The sequence below is a fragment of the Eulemur rufifrons genome, chromosome 6 (assembly GCF_041146395.1).
Source record: "Eulemur rufifrons isolate Redbay chromosome 6, OSU_ERuf_1, whole genome shotgun sequence".
NCBI lineage: Eukaryota > Metazoa > Chordata > Mammalia > Primates > Lemuridae > Eulemur > Eulemur rufifrons.
In genome coordinates, this window is record NC_090988.1 from 68,083,069 (window position 1) to 68,107,185 (window position 24,117).

General features: G+C 51.6%; 1 protein-coding gene across 2 annotated transcripts in view; it reads right to left on the bottom strand.

Moving 5' to 3' along the window:
* PTPN5 (protein tyrosine phosphatase non-receptor type 5) overlaps positions 1-19,498 on the bottom strand; it is a 40,175-nt gene extending 20,677 nt beyond the window's left edge. For both annotated transcript variants that reach the window (XM_069469686.1, XM_069469684.1), the window contains exons 1-2: positions 19,479-19,498; positions 13,709-13,785 (exon numbers count right to left, since the gene is read on the bottom strand). In XM_069469686.1, coding sequence (XP_069325787.1) covers positions 13,709-13,785; positions 19,479-19,498 — 97 coding nt within the window. The remainder of the gene's footprint in view (positions 1-13,708; positions 13,786-19,478) is intronic.
* Positions 19,499-24,117: the final 4,619 nt, after the last annotated feature.

Sequence of the window (24,117 nt, forward strand, 5' to 3'; positions counted from 1 at the left end):
GGGCTTGGGCTGGCGGCGAGCCCATCTCGGATGGACAGCGGGCTGAGGGAGGGCCCCCGTCTTCCGCATCTCTGCACTCCCCAGGCAGGCGGGACGGGGTGGGAAATGGAAAAAGATTCCGGCATAAGAGGATTCTGGACTAGAACGTGGGCGCTCACCATTTATCAGCTCCATGTCTTAGGCAAGTTTAACGTCTCTGTAACTTAATTCCTGCTGTGGTCATAAAATGTGCCTGTAAATTCTTCAGCATTTCTCCCATCCACAGGTGGAGTCTCTGTCCCCTCCCTGGCTGACCGCCCCGAAGAAGAGACAGTGGCTGAAGTGATGTTACAGGACCATGAGGCTAGGTTAGAAAAGTCCAGGTAGCCTTTACTAGTTCTCTAGGGACACGTGAACCTTTTAGCAGCCATGTGAGAAATCCGGCTACCCGGAGGCTGCCTTGTGGAGAGGGAGAGACTTCAGTGACTGTACAGTGACTGCTTTACAAATACTGACTCATTCAACCCTTAGAACAAGCATACGAGGCAGGTAACAGGACTGTCCTTTGAAGACAAACGTACGGGAGCTACAGGACTTGCCCAAGGCCACCACGGCTCATAGACAGAAGAGCCAGGACTCAAAACCAGGCAGTTTGGCGCCAACATCTGTCCTCTTACCCTGACTGTGCTGCCTGCCCAGACTGGGCCTCCACTGCTTCTTCCTCCTCCCTGTGGGGGGAAGTTGGCCTGAGAAAAGTGCTTCAGCCCATCCAAGAACAGAGGGGACAGGGGCCATCCCAGAGCAGAGGGTCTTCTCCCCTTGGCATAGTCCATCATACTCTGGTTGGGGGACTCTTCTGGGGAGGGAGGCACAGAAAAGTAGGACGGGGACCAAGACAATGAGAAGAGGTCTGGGAACCAAGGCGGCCCAGTGCTTGGTCTGGAACCAGGGCGGGGCAACTGACCGCCGTCTGCAGACATCCGAGGGGCTGTGCTACCCTGCAAGGCAAGAGTGGGATCTGTGTCTGGAAGCTCAAGGTAGGCAGGTTTCCAAGTAACACGAACTAAATCTCTAAGACTGGACCCTACAAGTCTATACTGTGGCTCTCTCTGTCCCCACAATTGGCTCTGTTTCCAGCAAGGTCACAGCTTATAGTAGCTTGCAGCAAAAGGTTTTGGAGTCACACAGTCTTAGGCATGAGGCCTAACTTTGCCATTTACCACCCGATATTGGGTAAGCGACTTAATCTCTCTGAACTTTAATCTCTCCTCCGGAAAACAGAAATACTAAAACTTGCCTCCTAGGACTTTGTGGACACCATGAGGCAAAAGATGCAAAATGCTCAGCCTGGTGCCTGGCACATGGTGAGTGCTCAGTAAATGGAAGTGAGCACCCAGAGGTGAGGGGGAGGGGAGAAGGGGAGGTGAAGGAGAGACGCAATAAGAATTGCCCTTTCATCTTTCAGGTGAGTCCCCCAGGAGGACAATGGGTGTCCGACCCAGACGTGGGCAGGGGCCCTGAGGCTGCTGGCTGGGGAAACTGGGGTTGGTGGATGGAGTAGGCACGGACGGGGGTGGGGGCAGGAAGGCAGCTTTGTCTCTGCCAGTTAATTAAGCCCGGAATGCTAAAAAGCTTTCAGAACAAAACACAACCCAAGTACTCCTTGGATGGGATATAATAAAATGGTTCTATCTGAAATTGCAAACAGCTTTGTTGCTGCAAACAAAGGCTCCGTTCTTTGTGCCTCTCTGGAGTGGAGGCTGAGAAGCATGAGGGTGGAAAGGGTCAGTGAAACTCTGAGGGTGCCCCCCTTCCCAGCTGCCCATGCTGAGAACTGCAAGAGCCGAGAGCAGAGGCTCTGGAGCAATGCGGTGCCAGAGGTCCCCAGTGCCTGAGACCGAAGCACACGAGCATGGGGAAGGAGGGACAGACTTGAGAAAGCACCTTGTTCTATTCTCCCATTTCACAGATGAGGAAACTGAGGTCCAGAGAGTAAGAGACAGAACCAAGACTGGCATGCCTGTCTTTAACCCTCTAGTTCAGCTCCCTCATTAAGCTAGCATAGGATGTTTAATGGGGCCTGCCTGTGGGTATCTGAAGGTCTAATGCTTGAGGCTCCTGGCAGAGGAAGGCTGGGTCCTAGCTTGGGGTTCTTTCGTGGGCCGTGTTAAATGCCCTCAGAGGTCTAGGAAAGGCCAGGCAAGCTCTTCAACCCAAGGCTCTCCCAAGGACAGCAGGGCAGACAAATACCAAGCCTGCAGAAGCTGCCACCATCAGACAGCTCTCAGCAACCTGGGAGGCTCACGTGTTCGCAAGGCATCAAGAGGCCCGAGTGCTCCATCTCTATCCGGATATGAGACTCTGGGCATCTCCCTGCCTCCAAGGACCTTCTAGGCCTTCTGTAAATTCAAAGAGTGGGATTACAGGTCTTGGAGGGGTCTTCCGGCTCTAAAGACCCACTGCTCCTTAAAAAAAAAAAACACAACTGAACGGCCTGCTTTCATTCAATTCAATGGCTTCCTTTTGTTATTAGGTTAAAGATCAAAGTCCCTGCCCTGGTGAATAAGAAGGACCGGCTTGCTCTGGCCTCTGCTTATCTCCCCAGGCTCCACCCACAGCACCTCCCGTCTGTCTGCTCTGGCTCTTCCAGATCCTCTGCTGGAACTGGTCCGGGAAGTAGAAGAGTCTGGGAACTGGTAGCTCTGTTTCAGGGCATAAATGTCAAAGAAACTCTTACGCAGTCCCTAAGTGAGCATGTAAACCAATGTTTCCTCCTGTGCTTTCTGTGGTGGGTGTGGGGGAGTGGAGCATCTGCAAGCCCCTCGCTGGGGGAGATGGCGGGCCAGTGTCCAGGGACACACTGGGGATACTGTGCAGCCCTTGGGAGCATGGAAGGAGCTTAGACACATAGTGCCGAGTGACAAGAATGAGATCTGGCCAGGCGTGGTGGCTCAGGCCTATAACCCTAGCACTTTGGGAGGCTGATGCAGGAGGATTGCTTGAGCCCAGGAGCTTGAGGTTGCAGTGAGCTATGAAGACGCCACTGTACTCTAGCCAGGGCAACAGAGTGAGACCCTGTCAGGAAAAAAAAAAAAAAAGAAAAAAACAAAGGAATGGGATCTAACACAATCCAATGTACACAATTAAGAATATAGGACACAAAACATCGCCACCCATTCTGCAAGGGAACATAGAAACAAAAAACACAGATTAAATGCATTAACTATAGAGAGAGGGGCATAGCAGTGGGAGATAAAAGGAGATAACTAAGGGAATAAAATCCAAGAGAAACCTGTGTGACCTACTGCCGATAACAGGACCATGCACCGGGAAGTATGGTGGACAATGCTCTAAAAACCCTAGATAATCACCTTTTCCTCCCCCAAGTACACTTGAAACAAAACCAGTGAGTTGGAAGCTGGGCCAAGGTTCAATGGGGAAAGAATGAACAGAAACTGGGCACCCCTGGCCCTGTCTGCATCCTGGCACTGGCAGAGCTGCAGAGAGAGACCCTGGCTGCTTGGGAATCAATACTCCCTGAAGCGGAAAAGGCTCACAAGTTTAGCCGCAGCACAGCCAGCTGTCAAGGAGACCCCTGAATCTCCTCTTTTCTGAGTTGGATCACCCACATGACCTCTGAGTCATTTTGCTGGCTTTCTACAGGGAGAGGAATTCCACGCCTCTCCACAGATGTCCCTGGAAGGATTAACCAGCCCCAGGAAGATCCCCAGGGTTGGGTCAGCCCAGGTTTCCACCCGCCAGGCTGAGCCACCCAGCCAGAGGGAGGTGACTCACCTCAGAGGGCCCCTCCCCACTGGCTACCACTTTTCCTTGGTAAGGATTAATTAGTATTTCAGAGTGACCATTTTTTCTTAGTGATTTTAGAAAATACGGAGAGCCCCTCCCTCCCATAAAATCACAAAGAAATACCAAGTCATCCACAATCCTACCACGCTGAGAAAGGTATTGATTTCCTTCTGATGTATTTTCTGGTACTTTTCTCTCTTTGTGGGTGAACTTGTCTCCCCGTATAGGCACTCTATCTGCGCATAGGCATGCCCTGAGAATATGCTTCTTTAGATTACAAGGATTCAACTTTTAAGCAACGTGGTAGACAGCCTCCAAAGGTGGCCCTCCATGAGCCCACCTCCTGTTCTTCACATCCTTTTGTAGGCCCTCCCGCGCTGCACCAGGGGTAGTCCGCATGGCCACCAGCATGCAGCAGAAGGGGAGGCAAGTCACTTCTAAGATTAGGTTATAAGAGACCGTGACTTCCATCTCAGGCATTGTCTCTCTCCCTCGTGTGCTTTCTCTTGGCTCTCTCACTCTGAGGGGAACCAGCTGCCCTGCTGTGTGGTCAGGCAGGCAGTCTGTGGCCTGGCCCACTTGGACAGGAAATGAGATCTCTGGCCAACAGGCTGCAAGGAACTAAAGCCTGCCAACCACCTGTGAGTGAGCTTGGAAGTGGATTCTTCAGCTGCAGTCGAGTTCTGAAATTACTGTAGCCATGGTCAACATCTCCAGATGACCCAGCCAGGACCACGTGGCTAAGCTGTTCCTGGATTCCTGACTTAGAAACTATGTGAGATAATAAATGTTATTTTAAGTTGCAAAGTTTTGGGGTAATTTATTATGCAGCAAACTACGATTAATGCAAACAGTTTTACCCCTTCATCAGGTCAGCAGGTAAGTAAGGTGGACTTTCAAAACAAGCTATATTCCCAATGGGGAGAGGGAGGCTGAAGAGGCTGGGAATGGCCAAGGGTTGGCCATGCTGCCAGATGCCAGGACCGACGGGGGTGCAGCTCAGGTTGGCAGGGGGTGGCACTGGACCAGGTGGACGAGAGATGAACAATTCTAAATGGTCTTGTTTGTGATCAATAAGTGGTCTGTTTTAAGCTGGGTGATGTTCAACAGGGACATGGGCAACATGATCTGACAGTCACGATGAGCCATAGCCCCAGTGGGGCTGGGAGGAGGGGAGGATGGTGATTGGTCCTTAGAAGAGGGCTGCTTTATGCAAAGCCTTGTCTTTGTTAGGAAAATGGCATGCAATGGGAAATGTGGGGCAGGCTTTTCATCTATGTTTTAAAAGGCACTGTAACCTCAGTTGACATCTGGTTACGCTTGGTTCAGACAGCCTAGTTCCTTTGTTGTCAATGATTCTCCCTGGTCCCTGAGATCCTTCAGGTTTTAATCACCCAGGATTAAAAAGCAATAGCACTGGGGTCCTAATAAACAGCCCCACCTGTACCCCACATTATTTTCATACGTGCACGTGTGAAATCCCAAAGTTTAAATATGTAAAGTGATTTGTGCAAGATTCTAAGCTCAGAAAGGGCAGAGTCCAACTTTACTCACACCCAGGGCTTCTGAATCCAATGATACGAAACCATAAAAAATGAAGTGTGAGTGAGACCTTATGGTTTACGAACCCTAATTCACATCCATTATCTCAACGAATTCTCACAACTACAATGAGAAGACTGCTTTTCGGATTTCGAGGTGCAGATGTCTCATGGGAGGGGGGGGAACAGGACAGGGGTTTGTCCAAGGCCATCTGTGAAAGGTAAGGCCTGATCCAAGGGCAGACACACTCAGCACTGTCCTCGCCCCCAGGAAAATGTCTCTTGTCCTGACCTCACACTCTGAGTGCCCTGCTTCAATCCTTCACCAGGCATGCTCTTCCTCATAGGTGAGGGGTCCATGCAGCCAAAGGGTTGTTCCCCCTTTTAGACCACGTATTCAAAACCCTAGGATTCCCCACCCATATAGACCTGAGCTCGATGGCTCCCTTTTCTGACTGCTTTATCAGGGTGCACCATGCTGCTGTGTGCATTCCTAGGGCTGGCTAAGGTGGCTGCAGAAGGTGTGTTTGGAGCTTGGATGTGTGGGCTGGGGTACCCATCCACATAAACGTGCACGAGTGTCCTTGTGGTGTTGGACAGAGCTGGGGTGAGCCGGACACTGGCTTTCCCTAGACTCCACATGTTGGTACAGAACTCTGAAGAGTCGAAATTCTAAATCTGAACCGGGATTTCCAACTCCTCACGAATGAATATTTGTCAAGGTAGAAAGATAGAACACATTTCATCTCAAAATTTATGAGCTTGCTTTCTAACTTTTAAGTATTTAGATACAACATAGACAGGCCTTATGAATGTTAGGGGTGGGCCTGCGTGCAGCTGTGTTCTTTGGAGTGGCAGGAAGAAGAGCCAAAGAAAAGAGAAGACCCAAAAAGACAAAGAAGAAGCAACAAGGGGTGAGTAGCTTAAGTAATGGGAGGCTGGGGGAAAGAATGGGACATGGGATGGAGGCCGGGGGAAAGAAGATTTAGGAGAGGAAGAAGATAGTAGGAGGAGGAATGTGAAAGCTTACAGAGAAGATGCTCTGGGGGATTAGGATGGCCACAGATTCTCCACACTCCTATCAAGAGGTGGCATTTATGTCCCTCCCTTTGAATCTGGGCTGACCCTGTGACTGGCTTTGATCAATAAAATGTGGTGGAGTGAAATTGTGTGACTTCTGAGGCTGGGACTTAAGAGCTCTGAAGCTTCTGTTTTTGCCCCTTTTGGAAATCAGCTACATATAAGAAGTTCAACTACCTTGAGACCACCATGCTGTGAGGAAGCCCAAGTTAGTGGCATCGAGAGAAAGGCAATGGAATGGGTAGTGTAGCTTGTGGCTCTTTCATGACTCCTCCTCCAAATGGAGGAGGACTGAGGCGCCAGACATGTAAGAAAAGCTTTCCTGGACATGCTATCCCAGCCCAGCACCAGGTGTATACGGCCAAAGGAATGACCTAAACTAACACCACATGAAACAGAAGAACCACCCAGTTGAGCCCTGCATGAGCCCCCACATCATGAGCAAATAAAACTGTGGTTGTTTTAAGCCACTAAGTTTTGAGATAGTTTGTTAGGTAGCAACAGACAACCAAAACAGATGCTGAGATCTGAAAAGAAGAAATAAGCTTAAACGGAAGGTAGAGGGTTTTTTTTTTCTTTAAAAAAAAAAAAAAAAAAAAAGATATAAAGAACTTCCTGAGAGCTGGGGTGATTTGTCACCGGGCCAGGCCAAAGAAAAAGGTGACAGCATCTGTCACTGCATATCTTAGGAGTACACCAGATGCCCATTTGTCTAAAAGGGCTTTGGCTTCAACCGTTGCGGAAGCAGGACTCTCCCAGATGGACTCTTTCTTCCAGGTGCAAAGACTCTCTTTTTAGTGTCATCACACATCCAGGTAACTCCTAGAATATCAGAACTATTTCTATCCTGGTGAAGAGAAGTAGATGCTCATTCTCCCCACCAACTTGGGCCCCCCTTCCTGCCTGACTCTGCAAGTAGAAGACACTCCTGCCTGTGGCTGAGCTGGTTCTGTGAGGTCCCAGACCTGTGGTGTGGAGTCAGGAAAGAACCACAGGCTACGCTACCCAGTCCAGTGCCGAAGGACCAGTCCGGACTTGACACCTGAGCCCTGGGACAGGAACACAAAGAGGCGAAGGTTTTTCTGTTCACGCTCCATATTCTGGACCAAGCACTGCTGTCACTGTTAGCTACCATTTATCGAGCACCGTGTAATAAGCACTTTACATCCATCCACTCATTTAATCCTCACAAAATCTCTGTGTAGATCTTGTCATATCATCACCCTCATTTTACAGTAAAGAATTTGGAGCTCAAAGCAGTGAGATAATTTACCTGAGGTTATGCTGTTTGTTGGCGGCAGAGCTGGGATTTGAACTCAGGTCTGCCTGCCTCTCCATAGCACCCCAAGGCCCTGCTAGATGGGCTTCTCTCTCCATATCTGTCCCGCTGTCTGAGAAGAGTTAACCCCTACTATTGTTGACCAGCACGTACCTGGGTTGGTACTTCTCTTCTCAAGACAATGGTATCGTTGTAGAATCAGTGCTTTGAGCATCTCCAAATGGTATTTGCTTTCACTTTATCCATTCTGAAGATTCAAGTCAAGGACAGCTCTTCATACTATCAGCCACAATAAATATCTCTAAATGCACTAAAAGTCTTAAATGAAAACAGAACTATCAACTCAACAAAGAAAAATCAACAGAATCTCCGCTGCTACGTGGTGACAAGCACAAGTGACATCCTGGTCTACTACAACCGGTCGTTTTCTCCGTGTTTGTCCACTTGGGCACCTATACTTGCTCCTAGATCAGTTTGAATCAGTACTAGACACCAGTCTGGGGGGTCCTGTGAGAACAGGTGCTAGTGTTACTAGATGGGGACAAGGCCCATTATGAGGTTAACCTGCTCCTTAAAATACTTTATAGCAGGTTCCTCAAGACATGAACCAAGACCATACTCATCCTCTAGGCCACTGTTTTCAGGAAGCCTTGCCTGACTCACAGTGATAAACTGCATCCTGTGCACCCTTCTCTGGTACCTTGAACTCTTTGAGAGGGTTTCCCTTGTCTGTCTCCCTTATCATTGTCTCACCAGTATCTGACGAGTATTGGGCATACAGTAGATGCTCAATAAATTTGAGTACATAAAAGGTTCAGGCTGCCTTTTCAATTGGCCCTGTTGGTTTCCGGTATAAGACTTCATCAGTGACGTGGTGGGATAGCTGTGACAGCTATGACCCGATCCTTCCTGCTGGTCAGAGGTAGTCACTGCAGGATTAGGATGACAAAGCTTTCCTCCATATGGGCCTCCAACCTCTGTACTCTATAAAGTGGCACTCAGGGTGGACAGTGGCCTCTTGCTGAGACCCAGACCTCATCCCTGGCCTCAGAGGAGGGTTCATTTATTGCTCAGAATGATACAGGGCACCGTGCCTAGGCCTGGGAGGGGACAGGTTTCAGGACACCAGGATTTAAAGTGAATAGTAGATACCAGAGCCAGTGGCCCAAGAGGCCAGCTGTTCCCACCAGCAGGGCAATGGCCATTCAGGCCTTGAGTGTGTACTCACAACCTTGCATAAACCCAGCTAATTGTGATGCACCTAAATCTCAGGTTGGCAGGGACTGTCATGGCTCCAGCCCGCTGCCTGCAGGAGGGCTCTGGGAGTACCCTGTTCCCAAGAGCAGTGCTGCCCTAGGCCTGGACCCTGTACTGCCTCTCCTCTGGCCATGCCACTCCCCATGAGATGAGAAGTCCACAGGGCTCAGGAGATGTGCTCATCTGGAGTCTATGACCACCTGGTATCCATGCCCCCTTCCCAGGCCACGCTCTGGCTCCTAGGACTCCAGAATTCCCTGCCCAAATAGCCTGAAGCCTGCATGGGTCTCCTTCCCAGGTACACCCTTCCAAGGGTAGACATTGCCTCCTGCTTAGGTATGTTTAGGTTTGATGGGTGGCCAGGGATCAGCTACTGGGGTGGGGTGCGAGCCAGACGTGGACACACAGACTGACGTGTCCACATGCTTGTATGACAGGGCCCTTGCGGTGCGGGACTGAGCAAGGGGCGGTGTCCCACTAGGGGCCTCATTTGTAGCCTGGCCTTGGTCCCTGCAAACGTTAGGAGCAGCCCTGTCCATGAGTCTGCCCGGCGGAGATGCTGACAGCAACACTTGGAGACAACGCTCCATCCCACGTACTGGCTCCCACTGGCACCTGCTGTTGCTTTATCTGCCTCCTTCCCCCACCCTGTACCCCCGGGGAAGCTGCTGGGTCCCAGGCCAGGCTGGTAGTGGTGCTGGTTGGGGGTAAAGAGTGGAGGCCCCAGCAGCAGCAGTGTTGCCTGGTTTCTTGCAAATGTGAACACCTACACACAGAAGAAGGGAGAGTGTGAGTTTGAATGTACCAATGTGTTTGGGTGACTGAGAGCAAGCAAGTAAAGTGAGCGAGAAAGGGAGTCAGAGAGAAGAAAAGGAGGGTGACCATATGAAAAAGAGTGTATGCTTACAAGAGAAGAAAGTATACGTGTGTGTGTGTGTGTGTGCATGCGGGTGGGGAAGGCAGCCTGGTGTACACCCAGTGCCCCACGGTACCCGGGGACTGGGAAGAGGACAGAGAACGTAGGGGAGGCGAGGAGCATGCCTGCCGATCTTTGCGCGTGTGCATGCAGAGGGGGTGCAGCTGTGGGAGAGAGAGACACCCCCAGAGGGCATGAGAGAACAGGTATGTCTGTCCGTCTCCAGGCAGCATGCAGAGTGGAAGTGTGGATGGAGCGAGGGAGCTGGGAGAGCCGACTGTGCAAGAGGAAGACGACAGGCAGGTGTGTGAGCCTGGAGGTACGTGTCCGCCCCTGCAGGGCTGCGTGAGACAGAGGCAGGCCACGTGCCTGGGGACTGTGTGTGGGTATGTGCATGTGTGTACGGGGGCATGAGGCTGTGGCAAGCGAGCACGAACACGAGCCTGCGAGCACACGTGGGGACGCCCTGGGGGTGTGAGCTGCGTGCCTGGCTCTGGGGTAGCGGGGGCTGCCGGGGGAGTTGTTGATGCCTGGGGATGTTTCCATTACAGAAAGCTCATCTCAGAGGACTGTATGACCTGCCTGGTGCTGGCTCAGGCCCGGGTGACCATGGCTGGGAGTGCTGGCCACACTGTCCCCATCTGGAGGTGTGTGTGAGAACGAATGAGTCACGCGGGCATGGCTGGCCCTCGCTCTGCCTCGCCTCCCATCTCGCCCAGTGGGGAGGACAGAGGGAAGGGGAGAGAGTACTCGAGGGCCGTATTACACCAGCATTGTGCAGTTGCTTGCAGGGCCTCTGGGCTCTTTCTAAAGGCCTAGCACCCCAACTCTTTCGGCCCATGAACCTCCATTTCCTTTTAGGTCCAAGTTACAGTGTAGGTCAGTGGCTTCGGCTGACAAACATCTGTGGATGTCTACACCACGCCAGGCTCCGGGTCCACCCTATTTATAATGCCAAACCACCCCAGTCCCTTTCCATCACCTCCTTCTTGGCTTTAATTTTCTCCACAGCACTTACCACTATTTGCCACACTATGCATTTTACTGACTCTATTTATTGTCCATCTTTGCCCTAATAGCAAATGCCTATATAGCACTTGCTATGTAACAGACACTGTTCTAAGCTATTAATTCAGAGAATCCTCCAACAACTCTACGTGGTAGTGAGTATTACGCTTGCCATGCTGTAAACGGGAGCCCCAGAGAGGCTACGTAGCTTGCCAGTGGGCATCCAAAGCCCCGCTGGGGGCTGGCACATAGTACTGTCCTGTGAGGGTGGGCAAGTTTCTCAGTATGGATCATTGCTGAATCTCCAGTGCTTACAACGGTGCCCAGCACATGGCAGTGTTCAATCAGCAGCGAGGGAAAGAAGAAATGAGAGAATAAATGCTGGACATGGAGGACGCAGCAATGAAATAGAGGTGTTTGCCTTCAAAGGTAGGGATTTCCAGAGGAAGGACACAGACGGGGACATGCACAGTGACCTTGCCCACCTCCTCCAAATTCCTCCCTGGCACAAACATACCTCTACTCTTCCTGCCTTTGTCCACAGGGTGCCAGAAGGTGATGGTGGCTCCATGGGGGCAATGAAGGCAGAACAGGGTAGTGGTGGGGACGTGGGCTCTGGAGAGAGGCTGCCTGGAGTGAGTCCTCCCTCTGCCAGCTAAGTGACCTGGACAGACTGTCTAACCTCCCTGGGCCTTGGTCCCTCCCTCATAAGATGGGGGCAGCACATGATACCGACTTCCTGGGCCATTGCACAAGGAAGGCAATGTACCAGCCCCAATGGAGATGACCGATACTCCTCTTCCATTCTACACTGGTTGCTGGCTTTGGGGGAAGAATGGGGGAGAGAGTTAGAATTAAACATATCATGTGTATTACTACTGTAGTCTCTCTATTGTGGCTTCATCCCATTTTCCAGAAGCAACTCAAAGCAAAACTTGTCCATGAACTTTTATTAGGGCAGGGACTGTTTCTGTTTCTTTACCACTATATCCCTAGCACCTAGTACAGTACCTGAGACCTAGTAGGTGCTCAATAAGTATTTGTTGGATGAATGACTCATCGGTTACATTTATTTACTTCCCCAGGATCCTCGTGAGGATAAATGTTCACATCACTATTGTTTCCATTTACGGGAGGGCCAGCAAGGTTAAGTGACTTGTCCATAAACACACAGCCTGAAGCAGCAAGGCAGACTCAAACGCCAAATCCACGCTCTTTCTTCCCCCACGCCATGCTATTCTTTGGACCCTATTCATCATGTCCTATTTTCTGTGGATTTTTTTCTAGCCAGTGGGGCCGTCCCCGATCGTAGAATCATCTCCGAATTCTATGACTCATATCTGAATCACAGAACTGTTTAATAGCTGAAAGGGACTTTTGATGTCATCTGGACCTCCCACCCATTGTGGAAATTTCCTCTCCGATGTCTACCTAGCCAGTGCTTGAATGCCTCCAGTGATGGAACACTCATTTTCTTCCTCTGGAATTATCAAGTTCTACGACTAGGCCACTTTTAGAGCCAGAAAATGTTCTGCATCCCGTGGGCCAAGTGGCCTATCTTTAATTTCTATGTATTGGGCTTACATCATCCTAGAATACAGAGAATGGATCTGCTGCCCCCCCGACAAGACAGCCTTTCAGATAGTCAGATGCTCTCACATCCCTTCAGAGAATCCTCTTCTTCAGGCTAGACGTTTCTGGTCCCCACGACAACTCCTCCTGGGAGATGGTGTCCACCCCAGACCATCCCAACAGGTCACCCAAAGTGTTTTGAGCAATGGTACCCCCTACTGGCTAAGGGGTGAACTGCATCAAAGGGCTCAATCCTCGGGCTGCCTGAGCGCCTTCACCAGGGGCTGCGGCACCCACACAGGCTGTGAACGGACTACTTATTTTGAAGAGCCGTGGCTTTAGAGTCACACCGGGTTGTTCCCAACATCTACCTTAAGGAGTGCCATATCAAGACTCCGTGCTAAGGTTCCTTGCCAGTCATGAGGTTTCTGATGCGGTACAGGTTTGAGACTTCAAAGTTAGAGTTCAAAGGGCTGTTTTTTTTAACAAAATGTTTGAAAGGAGAGCTATGAAAATGTATGCTGTTTACAGGATTATGGGGGATTTTTCTTTTTTCCCACTTGTATTTATTTTCTAATATTTGTGCAATGGATATTTGTTATAAGACAAACAAATGATGAAAACTTTAATCAAAAGAAAAAAATTAAAAATCCTCCCTCCTCTTCCCTTTATGCCTTCCAGGGTTGTTTATCGTGACCTTGGTATTGGTTCTACAACTGGGCCATGTTGCCACCTGTGGGCAGGAGTGCCCTGGGGATGTCTCCGTGGTGACCGCAATGGCCCGTGGTTCAGAGAGGGAGGCTTCCTGTGAGTGTGGTCAGCTGGGCTCAAGCAGCAGTTTCACACTCAAGCTGAGCTTCGCAACACGGCTGGAAGGTAGTTCTCCAAATCCTCAGCCTGCCCGCGGCTCATGCCGTCTTCCAGTTGTTTGCGTTTCCTACTCTTAGCTCTTGAAGTCTGCCCAGCACATCACCAGTCAGTGGTCATGTCCCTACCAGCCCTGGACTCCCCAGGTCTTCGCCCTGCTTCCTGCTTCCTAGCACACCCTCGGCTGCCCCTCTTCCCGCCACGTGAGTCTAGAACAGCTCTGAACAGGTCAGAAAGGCATAAGGGATTAGAAAAACAAACTCCCCATTGAAAGGAAGACCTACGTCGCTGCTGCGTGGAGCGAGTTCACAGCTAACCAGGCTTTACTCCAGCCCCGGCAGCAGCCGGGCGCCCTCTCTCCACTCAGAGCTCTGGGGGCACGTGGGTGCTGGCGAGACTCACCCGGCAGCCTCTCACTGCAGCACATGTCCAGGGCCCCTCCCTTGGAGTCATCAGCGGTGTGGTTCTTTCTCTCACTCCTGCAGCAGGACGAAAACGGGGAGAGAAAGCTGTTGAGCCAAGATCAAGACAAAATCCTGGGCAAAGATAAAAAGCCCCCCTCGCCCATACTCTGTGTCCCTTTGAATAACCCCACCTCCTCGGAGGACCTGAGGAAAAGCCCAACCTATGGAGGGGTCAGGCTGCACAGGCGGGAGAAGAATTCTGCAGGTGTCTTCCGTGTAGAGTCAGCAACAGCAGCAGCAGCGTCACAACCATTATCGTCATCATCTCTACCAGGGAAGGATGGTCTACTGTGCGTAGAGCACTTTACAAACTTTACCACACTGAGTCCTCACCATGATCCCACGAATTAGGGATTCTTAGACAGGCTCAGAGAGGTTAGTAACTTGCCCAAGGTCACACAGCTCGATAAGGTAGAGCTGGGTTTGAAATTATGGTCTAGGACCCCAGGCTCACGTTCTGACTGCTGTACCATTCTGCCTCCTAGTTCCTGTGGTTTTGATCCATGAGTGAACAAGAAGAGGATTCTGGGTAGCCCACAGTCCTGTGTCCAGCTCCCCAAGACATGCAAGGACACTGTATCGCAGGCAGTGGAAAGTGGCGTGAAAAACTCTTCCCTAGAAATAGCTAGAAAAAGTAGTTATACATGTGCTTTGCATGTTCTAAATGTTCTCCTCCTGAAATCAGAAAACCCTCTTTCTAGTGCACCGGGCACCTGATAGGACTATACTGGGGTCTGGCCTTTCTTCTTCACCTTGTGAACTGGAAAAAGGTTGCTAGAGATCAGCTAGAGCCCATGAAGTATCTTTAGAGTAGACATATGCTGAGGGCAACCACAGACCTCACAGGGGTTCTACTCTGGCCTGAAATGCAGGCGTGGCCTCCGATGGCCCTGTCTGCCCTTCATGTCTCTGACCCTTGGCAGTAACTAGCTGACGCAGGCTGGACACACAAACCAGGCTGGCTGGGTTGATCGAATTTTCTCCCGTGTACATTTAAAATGCATTCTGGAGGGCCTGGAGCCTGTGGTTGCCGGTGCTGAATCATGGTAGCTGCGGTGCCCTGGAGAGAAGATCCACAAACATCTGCTGCTGGGGGCCTCGGAGCTGCTTCGCTGCCGCCTGCCGTACCGAGTCTGAATTGGGCAACATGTCCATCAAGGCCACGAGAGGCCCCAGGATCCTTCCAATAAACTCCCACCTTTTAGTTTGAGCCAGTGGGATTTGATTTCTGAAACCGGCAGCCAAAAGAACCTCTGATACAGCCTTGCCAGCATAATACTTCCAGGAAGCCCACGGGGTCAGCTGCCTTTCTGCCCACCAGTCCCGCAATCCTGCCTCTCACCAGACTGGTCCTGGGGCCTGTTTCACACCCAGCTGCAGATCTTAAGTGATTAAGGGCAGGCAGGCCAGGTTAAGGGTGACCCTTCTCACTCTGCTATCTTCTGTTCTTAACTGGCATTGTATTATTTTATTTTTTCCCTCATTCCAATTGGCAGGGTCTCTGAGAAGCCCAAGTCCCAGAGCCCAGTTCTCCTGCAGAGAGGGGGTCACTACCTTCAAGGTAAATGTCTAACTTTAAATGCTTTCTTTAAATGTCTCCAGAGTCGTTCTACTTTTCTCCCTCCCCACCATCTCTGTCTTGATCCAAGCCACCATCATCGCTTGCCTAGATTACTGCAGCAGTATTTTAACTGGTTTCTGGCATCCACACAGGCTGGCCTCCAAAACATCCTCCACATGTCTCCGATGCTATGGCTTACATAAGTTGTGCAGTTTACAACCCGCACAACTGGATGGGGCAGGCTTGAGCTAGAATCAATTCCTTAAAACTCAACATTTATCACATAACCTTTCTTGAAAAAATATTTCCACGGTATCTATTGTACTTAGAACAAAGACACAAATCCTTTGACATAGTTCACTAGATGTTGTGTGGTCTGGCCCTAGTTTATCCCTCTAACGTTGTCTCATGTCCCTTCTCCCCTTGACCTCTGCACTCCAGCCACCCCGGACAGGCTCTTTACAGTGGCTTTGCATGTGCCACTGCACACTGAAGGGCTTCTCTCTGCTTGGAGAACCCCCTCAGCTCTACTGTTCAGTACTTTTTTACTCATAGTACATACTTGACACAGTTGCAAATATCATTTTAATTACTTAACATCTGTCTCAGCTAGTAGACTGTAGGTTACAGGAGGGCTGGGACACTACTTGAGTCTTATTTACCATTGTAGTAATATCTTCAAAGCCTAGCACAGTGCCCGGCTCACAGGAGGTGTTCGATAAAAAAATACTTGTGGAATAAGTGAATGTCACCCTGACATTCTGGAAGAAACATCAGGAACCTCAAGTATGGCCACCACCTGAGCTGCTTCGTGGGCAGGTCTTTGTTAAGCCACTTGGAAGCCTCCTCCACAGCTGTTGTCTAGAGCAGCCAGAGAATAACAGGTCTGGAAGGCCCCTCATTCTCTGAGGCAGAGAACGGGGCTCTGACTTGCTCCAGGTTGTGTATCGAGTTGGCAGCTGCAGGCATCAGATTTGAGAACACCTATCCCCAACCTCTCAACCCTAAACTTTTTCTTTCTCTACCCTAAAGAGCAGCTGGAGGTCAGCTCATAAGGGCTGACCCCTGGCAGGGTGCAGAAAGGCAAGGTCCGGATACCCCTGGAAGGGGACCCGTGTGTGACTCACACCTGCTTTCACACCTTAAGCCTCCCAGGCCCCAAGCTGTGTTCAGAATAGCTCAGTGCTGCATGTGTGCAGCGGGCTCTATAAATAAGCTTCCTAGAAAATGACTAATTTCATAATCAGAAAAGCAGAAAGAGTAGCACCTCTTGACTGCAGAGGAAAATGGAGCAAGAGCCTGCCGCTCTGCCCTGTAGTCGAAGGACTCCAGGCAACCGTACCCAAAACCTGTATGTCTAGGCTGTCCAGGGGAGGGTTTAATTAGATTTCCAAAAAGAGTAGATGGCCCTTTCAGGATGGATGGAGAAGCCCTGTCTCTGGGCGCTGCCCTCCTCCCTCCCCCCAGCAGCAGAAATAGCTACCTGCAGTGGATTTCTGCAGGCTCCCTCCCTCCCTCCCCACTTCTGTCTGCTGGGCAACAGGAGCAGAGAGCTGGCCTCGAGCTACAGGCTGCAACTCGCTGGGCTGGGTCCCCGCTGCTGCTCTTAGATCCAGAGAACCCCAGCAATGAGGGGCCTTGGAGATCACCCAGCCTGCCCCTAGTTCACTGATGGACAATGTCCAGGAGGGAAAGAACCTTCCCAAAGCTATTGCCTCATTCGACAAACTTTTGCTGAGCATCTTCTGTGAGTAAGGCCCTGAGCTGCCCCAGGAATACAAGGATGAAGAATCCAGGCCCCTCCTTACAGGATCCCAGTCTTCCAGAGGAGACAGAGAAGCACACGCGATTGCACCCTGATGCCTGCTTTGCATGTGACACCTTGGGGAAGGCTCAGCTCAGGTTGTGGTGAGGGGGAAGCGGAGGCGGAAGTCCTTTCCAAGGGGAAGACAGGAGTTGATTCTTAAAAGATGTATCTAGGTAGATGACGGGTCGAGAGAGAAAGAACTTCTTGCATAGAGCAAATATGAATAGCAAGAGCAAGGCAGGGAGGCCTGAGATGTATGGAATATTTGGCACTAATCGCAAGTAGGCTGGTCAGTGGGATGGGATGGCCCTCAGCAGCGGCACACGAGCAAGCGGCAGCCCAGAAGCCAGGAATCCTGCCCCCTGGGTGGGGCAGCCCTCTCCCACCTGACCGTGTGGCTTCCCTGCCTGAGAGAGGTGGCACGGGCTGCCCCACACCTGGCCTGGGAGGTCTGTAATGGGAAGGGGGGGACAGGGCATGCGTTTGAGGAACGGACATTAGTCCCAGATGGTAGCATCTGATCTGGTCCCAAACTACCCTTTTTATTGTGGTGAAATTCACACAGCATAAACTTTACCATTTTAGTCATTTTCAAGTGTCTAATTCAGTGGCATTTCATACATTCATAATGTTGTGCAACCACTACCATTATATAGTTCCAGGGTATTTTTATCATCCCAAAAGGAAACCCTGTATCCATTAAGGAGTCACTCCCAATTCTCCGCTTTCCCCCCTCCCCGCCCCCCAGCCCCTGGCAACCACTAATCTGCTTTCTGTCTCTATGGATTTGCCTAGTCTGGATATTTCATATAAATGGAATCATAAAATACGTAGCCTTTTGTGTCTGGCTTCTTTCACTTAGCATAATGTTCATCCCAGTCAGTAGCATGTACCAGCACTTCATTCCTTTTTAGGGCTAAGTAATATTCCTCTGCAGGGCAGACTTCACTTTATTTATCTATTCATCAGTTGAACATCTGTGTTGTTTCCACCTTTTGGCTATTGTGAACAGTGCTGCTATGAACCAATCTGCTCTTTAATGCTCTGCTCCCCACGTGCTTATGACTTTGGGCAATCCTTTCCTCACTGTGAGTCTGAGGCCTCATCTATAAAATAAAGTAGTCAGACTTTAAGCCCCCTGCAGCTTGAATGTCACCACCTTCATTTGTTCGTTGGTATGTGTGAAGGTAAGGTGTGACGTGCAGCTACCCCGCCAGGGCTGGGTGCTGCAAAGCCTCCGGGACCACCCACCCCATCTTCCAGGGGCTCATGGCGGCGGGGTGGACGTAGAACAGACAGCTGTGGGCTGGGAAAGTGCTCTAACAGAGGCACCTCCCCTCTGCCTGGCGGCTGGGGTGGGGGCTGGGTGGGTGCTTTTAGGAGATAACCTGGAGTGGATGCCAGCTTTGCCTGGGACTCAGGCAGAGAAAGAGCTGGAAGGTTTGGTGAGGCAGGCAGGAGAGCCTGAGCTCGCTTCCTCTGAGTGAGGAGGAACTGGGATGCTGAGGCTAGGATTCCTGGGTATGAGGCTGAGCCAATCCCAGGCAGACACGCCCTTACCTTGGGCTTCCTGCTCCTGGCACCCTCTAAACACCCCTCACTATCAACATCGAGCTCTAACCACCCCCTAAAGCTCTGACCCCAGCAGATGTATCTATTCATTGAATCAAATCTGTCCGTTCCTACTTTACAGCCTTTGTTCATGCTGTTCCCTCAACCTGGAATATCCTTTCCCCTTTTTTCCAAATCCTACTCATTCTCCCAGGTGCGATTTGAGTGGCACCTCTTCCATGGAGCACTCCCTGATCTCCCAGGAAGAATCAAGCCCTCCCACCTCCGGGCTCCCCCGCACACCTGGCTCACACTTCCCTTTGTCTCGTACTTCTTTCTGCTGCTATAGTTAGCTGTTGATGCACCTGCCTCCCCCGCTGGCTTCCGAGTGACTTGGGAGCATCCTCACCCCCTCAACCACCTCTGCATCCCAGGCGTTCAGTACACGGCCTGAGCCTGTTGATGTAGACGTTAAAGGTCAAATGTAGGGCAGTGACAGGGTCTCAGGTTTGGTGGCTTTGCGGGGTCTGGGAGGGCAGACTCCAGCTAGGAGCTTCCCCATCTAGAGAAGATGGCCCGACCACGGCCAGAAAGAAGCCCATAATTCCATCCAGATTTTCACGAGCATGTTCAGCATGTGGGGCCAGAGGACATGGTGGTTTCATGGAACAGGAATAACACGGCCGATCACCTCATGCGAATGAGTCACATGCCCCAGAGCACGCAGGCGGAGAAGGCTCGGCCCCCTCAGTGGGCAGGCTGCACGCGACCACGCACACGCTCCCTCACCTAGCTCCCTCATAATTCATTCCCAAGGTGTCTAGACAGGGAGGGCTGCCATCTGGGGCCAGGGCAGGAAGTTTGGTCAGCAAAAAGCAAACTGGAGATGTGAACGGGGGAGAGAAGCCACCTTCAGAACACTCAGATGGGGAAAATGAGGCGCACGGTTAAGTGACTAGTCACACAGTGTGTCAACAGTTGTTTTCAGGGAGCTAACAAACTCCAGATTTCCTTTTGGGAGTCACCTCTTTCCTCCCTCGGTGCCCTGCCTGCCCCTTGTCACATAGAGAGCCCAGAACCAGAGCACAGTTACCTGTCATTTCTGTGTCATACCCCAAAGCCTTCTAATAAATAGCTTTTCCGCTTCTGTTGCTGGCAACCAGAGAACCCAGACTGATGCGTGCAGCAAACTCGTGGAACGGATGGGCTCCGAGCCCAGGACTCCCAATGCTTAGTTCACTGCTATTTCCATCCTGCCAAGCTGCCTACCCTCCTTGCCCGGCTGTCCACTGTCCAGCCATCTGTCCCCACGTCTGAGCAGACTGCAAACTTGAGTGTTCTGGATCCCAAACACAGGGGCTAAGTGTTCTCTGCTTGGGATGTGCCCAGATGAACGACTTCCCTTCCATCCCTGCTCCACCGTGGGAGGCAGGGTGTGGGCGTGGCAGAGGCCCCAGGGAAGGAACACAGAAGGGTGCTGGACAGGCCCAGCCTGCGGAGGGGCTCGGGCAACAGTTTTCCTTCTTTCCTGTGAGTCTGATCCAGGGACTGGACCACCCTTTTGTTAACCCATGTTTACTAAATACCTACAATGTGCAGGCCTCGTTTGTGGCCCTGGAAACACAATGACTACAAGCATCTTATGGGAAATGTAGGTGAGAACAAAGGCAATGGTGGCACAGGGGGCCCTGGGAGTGTGATGAGGCCCCTAAGGAGGCAGGAGTCAGGGAGGTTCCCAGGAAGTGCTCTCTCCAGTGAGAGGTGAGAGGCAGGGGCCTGTGGTTGTGGGAAGCGGGGTGGTGCTTGGGCAGGAGCGGGGCACACAGACGGGCCTGGGGTTGAGGGAAAGCAGGGCCCATTCGAGGAGAGGAGCGGAGAGAAATTCGGTGCACATGGGGGGTGTGGAAAGGGAGTACGGTGTGGGAAAGGACAAGTTACTGAGACGCTAAGCTGTGGTTTTTTTCCTTCTCCCTCCCTTTCTTTCCAGAGAGGTTTGGATGCAGGACCAAAAGGCAAGTTCCTGGAGGAGCTGTCCTTCCTGGTCTTTGTCATATGCCAGCTGGAGCACCTTGATGGAGGGGCTCTTGGTCAGGAGGTGGGGGTGTGAGGCGGTGGAGAGGGGTCTCCCGGCCCAGGACGGTGACAAGCACGTGGGTTCCGTGACTGGTGCCTGGTGTGTGTGGGCAGGGACAGGACCGCCTGGGAATGGCGCTGAGGTACGTAGAGACGGCTGGATCTCAGCCTCCGGGGCTTCCGCAGCACCCCCCACAGTGCCCGCCCCACAGGGCACAGACACGGCAGACCTGGAGGGGCCCTGCAGGCGGGGCTGGGGCTGTCACAGCTGTAACCAGCATGGCTTCCTTGAAACACCCCTGGCATGACGGCCGTGGCAGCGGGTGGGGAGGGGCACCCTAGTAATTACTGAGATTGAATTTCCTCCCAGCTAGGGATGATGGGAAGCTCTGAGTCCGGTGTAATTTCATTTATGGAGCACAAGGAGACATTTCTTCCATACCCAATATTGAGGATTAAGAAATCCACCAGTGCCAAGAATAGATTCTCGACTTGGAAGCCGCGAGACTAGCTGAAGAGTGGGTGTGGCAACCAGGTAAGAGATGGGGGAGTCCTGGCTTGGGCCTGTAGCTGGGGACTACCCCCTTTGCTGAACCACCTGCTCCAGCCACTCTGGTTTCAAACTGTAACTGCCTCTCTATCACCCCCATGACCACGAAGCACGTTCTCTTTTTTGCCCCGTTGTGTAGGTCATCTCTCCTGCCTGGAACAACATCACCTCTTTGCACCCATCCCCAAAATCAACCCAGACTTTAAGCTCCAGCTTAATCTTCAATCGCTCTAGGAAGCCTTCTCTGAGGACAGATGTTCACTCTGCTCTAATAAAGCTGTGTGTCTTCTGGAAAGTGTCTTTATCACTCTGGGCCTTAAATTTTTCTCATTTGTCAAACAGAGCTGACAATACCTTCCACCCAGGATTGAGGCGGGAATTACCAGTGAGTAAGAGAAATGTGAAAATGACTATCAGGGTGCTTGGTAAACAGCAGGTGCTCAGGAACTGTGCAAATGACCAACAAAGGCACAGCAGAGAGGAGAAATGAGGGTGGTGGGAGGAGGACGCAGGTATAGCTGGGGTCCCCAACTCTGGGGCCATGGCCCGTTACCAGTCCGTGGCCCATTAGGAAATGGGCCTCGCATCACCGCCTGAGCCCCACACCACTCCTCCCCCTCCATCCCCCGTCCATGGGAAAATTGTCTTCCATGAAACAGGCCCCTTATGCCAAAAAGGCTGGGGACCCCTGAGGTACAAACAATGCACAAACTCCCAGGAAAGGGCTGGGAACCTATCTTTTAGAAAGGGCAAAGGGCTCTGCACATTGCCCAGTGGTCTGGGGCAGCCTTAGGGCAGGTGAGGCATCCCAGGACCATGTGCCACTCTTCGCTGACAACAGGAAGGCACCGTGAGGCCTGCAGTGTTTGTGGTTTGGGCTCAAGGCCCAGTGTGAACTGAATTTACCTGCTGCCCCCTGTGCTCTCAGGAGGAGGGGGCTGGAGGGAGGAGTGAGGAGCCCCTGTCTTGCCAAATTCCTAGACTGGGTGAGAGCAGAGGCACACAAAGATTCTCTGCTGGCCTTGGCCACCCTGCCGGGACCTAAGCAGCAGGGGCGAGCTGCACTGGCAGCATCGAGAGAGATCCGGGGCTCATAGCTGAGTCCAGAGCATTTTGTCCTGACTGCAGCTTTGGGGTACAAGGTCGAGAACCTCACTGTGATCCAGCTCAGGCTCTGTGGACCTTCCCAGCCTCTAAAATCCACACTCTCTTCTCTCATGGTCAGGTTGGTGAGGATGGAAAGGGAGAGGAGGAGGTGATGGGAGTGAGGAAGGAAGCAGGAGAGGGCAGAACCAAGCAGGGCCACCTGTTCAGGGATACCTTCCACGGGCCCCTGACTCATTAAGAGGATAACAATGACAATAGTCTTAACAACAGACAGGGCAGCCACCAGCACTGAACCCATACCACACAGGCCAGGCACTGCCCTAAGGACGTTACAGGTGCTGGCATATTTAATCCTCACGACAGCCCTCAGAGGAACATACTAGCATTACCCGCATTTTATAGAGGAAATGGAGATTCAGAGAAATGAAATGACCTGCCCACGGCCACATGGTTGTCATCACAGATCTGCCCCCTGCCACCCCTAATCCTAACCTCTGTCCTTGTCCACTTTTTAGCCTTTGGTGAAAACAATACCCCACACATAGGAAGAGAGTGAACATTACAGCGCTCGATTTCTATAAGCTCCTTAAAAAAATCCTCACCATGGGGTAGCATGTGATGATCCTCATTTTACAGATGAAGAAACTAAGGCCCAGGGGGTGAAGTGACTCTGCTAGGCTCACGCAGTGAGTGAGTTAGTGAAGGAGCCAGAGGGAGATTCCTGTGCCTGTCCCCTTGCCCAGGGCCCCGAAGGAGCTCATTGCTGTGCCCTCCCCAGGAGCAGACTGACTGGAAGTCCTGCCCTGCATCACGACCTCCGGTTTCCCACTGGAAACAGCAGTCCAGGGAGCTGGCCTTGGAAGGCTGGCTGCCGGGGGAGTATGTGACGGTGGCAGTTGTGTTCCATCAGTCATTTGGGCCAGTCATTTGGCCAGTCATTTCCCCTACCTGAGTCTCAGCAGCCTCAAATGAAAATCAAACGGGTTGAAAGAGATGATCTTTAGACCTTTCCTTACAGGTCAGGCTTCAATGCCGGGGCTGCCAGGGTTTAATGAGGCTGACAGTGGAACGGCCGTGAACCAGCAGAGGGCGCTCACAGCACCGGGGAAACCGGCCTTGGTCCACGGAGCCCAACTTCCCAGTGTGGAGGGTGGATCCCACCGGAGCCAGTTACGACAGAGGTGGCGTTCAGCTGTGATGGTTTGATGCTGCGGATGGTCCTGCCTGATTGTAAATTGTGTGGCCGACAGGAGCCCAAAAGATGATGGAAAAGCTGGATTTTGGAGTTCAAAGGTCATCTGGTCTAATTCTCTGCTCTCCAAGACTCTGACAACATCCTATTCTGCTTCCTCTCTCCACACCCCCACCCCCACCAAGGTATGCAGTTTAATTTGCAAAGGGAAAACAGGCGATCACAAATGTGAAGTTGTGATCACACCTCTTGGGGGCGGGGGTGTTCTGGTATTTCCGTTCAGTTAGTCAGGTAGCTATGCTGTCTCGGAATGTACTTTTCCTTCTACCGGAAAAGGCCCCCTTTCCCTTCTCTACTTGGAAAACTCTTATTTGCCCTTTAAGACCCTGCTCAAATGTCCACCAGGATGTCCACCTCCTCAGCAGAACCCTCCCTGCTCCCTTAGGAAGAGCTGGGTGCTCCCTGTTCTCGCTCTGCGCACGGTCACGGCCAATGGAGAAGCCTGT